Consider the following 2,608-nt stretch of genomic DNA (forward strand, 5'->3'; position numbering starts at 1 on the left):
CTCGTCTACCCGGGGTGTGAACACTTGCAGGGACGGTGACTCCAGCCCTGCCCTGGGCAGCCTGTTCCAATGCCTGAGCACCCTCTGGGGAAGGGATTGTTCCTCAGCTCCATCTAAACCTGCCCTGGGGCAGCTTGAGGCCGTTTCCTCTTGTCCCATCCCTTGTTCCTTGGGAGCTGAGACCAGCCCCCTCCTGGCTCCATCCTCCTGTCAGGCAGTTGTAGAGAGCGATAAGGTCCTCCCTGAGCCTTCTCTTCTCGACACTAAACCCCCAGGTCCCTCAGCCCTTCCTCATCACACTTGTGCTCCAGGCCCTGCACCAGCCCCATTGCCCTTCTCTGCACCCACTCCAGCACCTCAGTAATGAGATGAAACAGGAGATGAAACAGAGAGAGCCCCAAAGCCTGGCAATGGGCTTACAAGGAGGGGATGTGCAGGAGTGAGATCCCTGCAGGGCTCTGTGGGGATGGGGATGGAGGATGCACCCTGAAATGCCAGCGGAAGCAGAGGGGATTGCCCTGCATCCTCGGGCCATGCTGGTGGGGTGGTCCCATGGTTCTGCCTCTCAAGCAGCAGGTCGAGGAAGTGGATTCAATCCCTCCACTCCACTCTGGTGCATGGACACCAGCATGGGAGGAAGCCACAAACCCTGGGGTGCCGGCTGCAGGTTGGGGAGATGCCCTGCACTGTGTTACTGTGCTCTGGGTCTTGTGGAGCATCCTCAGGTTGGAAAACCCCATCTTCTGCCCAAGCCCTCTGTGAAGATCCTCAGCTCCACGCTCTGTGCCTCCTCCTGTGCTCCCCTCCCGCAGGACCGAGACTTCATCATGACCTTCAATACCTCACTGCACCGCTCATGGTGGATGGAGAACGGGCCGGGCTGCCTGGTGACGCCGGTACTCAACTCCAACCTGGCGCCCGAGGACCATCACGTCATCACCGTCAGCGGCTGCCTGCTCGACTACCAGTACATCGAGGTGGTGAGCAGCGCCACGCAGATCTTTCTGGCGGTGAGACAGCACCTTTCCTCCTCATCCCCAGTCCTGAATCAGGGGGTGAGAGAAGGGGGTGACGGCAGGGACCTAGGTGGGCAGAGCTGGAGATGTCCCACCACGCCACCGCACATCAGTGCTTGTTTATAGCGTCGAGGGCAGTGCTGGGAAGACGGAGCCCATGGCAGCACCCTGGGGTGCTGCTCACCCTAAAACCTGTTAGGCTGTGGGCTGGGTGCTGCAGGGATTGGGGAGCAATCAGTGTAATCCACGCAGAGGTGTTGTCTGGAAGATGTGCTGCTTGGCACAAGGGATGGTCCCCCCTTCCCCGTGGCTGCCTCACCCGATGGGGAAGTGGGAAGGGGACATCCCTGGATCCAAAACTCCTCTGGAACCTTGGGGGCTGCAAGGAAACAAAGCTTGAAAGGGAATTGGGGTCCAGAGCAGCTGCCATGCACCTGCCAATGAGCACCCATCCTGCCCTGGGCCATCACCCTTGTCCTCATAGCGTAGCTGAAACCATCCAGCCTTGTTGCATCCCAAACCAGCACCCACTGGAGATGGGCTCCAGCACCACGAGCCCAGAGAAGGCACTGATCCTGCCCAGGATGCTCCCAATCCCCCTGGGGTACTCCAGGCATTCCCTCACAGCACCCAGTTCCATGCTGGTCCATTGCCCATCACCCCAGTGACCGACTGCTTTTGTTTCACAGCTCTTCGGCTTTGTCTACGCCTGCTATGTCAGCAAAGTGTTCCTGGAGGAAGAAGACAGCTGTAAGTGCTCCTGATACCAGCCATGGGGTGGGAGAGCTGCAGAGCTGCAAAACAGCCTCTGCTGACACCAGCCAGTGCCTTGCTGGGATGGCAGTTCCCAGCCAGGGGTGGGGAATGAAGCCTGGGTCACAGGAAGGTGAAGGAATACCTTTAAGTTGGGTTTTTAGCCCCATTTTCCCATCCCCATTGAGGCAGATGGGCTGAGGTGTGATGTGCCACCCTGTGCCACCAGTGGTGTCCCCCACCTCAGCCTTGGGGAGGGTGCTGTACCCTGGCCAGGGCTGGCAGAGGACAGGGACGGGGATGCTGAGCCCTGAGCTGCTGCATCTCCCATGGCACTGCAGCACTCACAGCCTTTGGGTACAGGAATAGGACCAGTTTCATCCAATGTATGGGGCTGGGCTTTGGCCCCAAACTGGCCCATGAAGAGGCTGAGATGGTCCCCAGTTCCTCAGCATCGTGGTACCAAGTCCAGGTCCCACTGAAGCTGGGAAGCTCACCCCCACGCGTGGCCGGCTTTGGGTTCAGCATTACTCTTGCTGCTCCCCACTGACCCAAATTCAGAGCATCTCCTGCAGGTCCCTGCTCCAGCGTGGCAGTGGGGGGGAATTGCCCTCGCCGCAAAGATCCACCTCCATGTCCTGATAAATTCATGGTGGATGCTCCTCCTGGTGTGGATCGGGCTGTGGGAGAGCCCTGCTCCCAGCTCCATCCATTGCCTGCCAACGCCTTTGACAGCCACCTGGGGCTCAGGGACAAAGGAATGGGAAATATTGGGTGTCCCCAGCCAGCATCCCCATGGACAGCATCACTCAAACAGGTTTTCACCCAAAACGGGGGGG

At 59.2% G+C, this 2,608-nt stretch overlaps 1 protein-coding gene across 1 annotated transcript in view; it reads left to right on the plus strand.

Moving 5' to 3' along the window:
• Positions 1–2,608, plus strand: part of NKAIN1 (Na+/K+ transporting ATPase interacting 1) — a gene marked incomplete at its 5' end in the record, with an annotated part of 7,739 nt that overhangs the window by 1,541 nt on the left and 3,590 nt on the right. The window contains 2 exons of the mRNA XM_010022007.1: positions 813–1,010; positions 1,706–1,766. Coding sequence (XP_010020309.1) covers positions 813–1,010; positions 1,706–1,766 — 259 coding nt within the window. The remainder of the gene's footprint in view (positions 1–812; positions 1,011–1,705; positions 1,767–2,608) is intronic.

The sequence above is a fragment of the Nestor notabilis genome, unplaced genomic scaffold (assembly GCF_000696875.1).
Source record: "Nestor notabilis isolate BGI_N333 unplaced genomic scaffold, ASM69687v1 scaffold21909, whole genome shotgun sequence".
Taxonomy (NCBI): Eukaryota; Metazoa; Chordata; class Aves; order Psittaciformes; family Psittacidae; genus Nestor; species Nestor notabilis.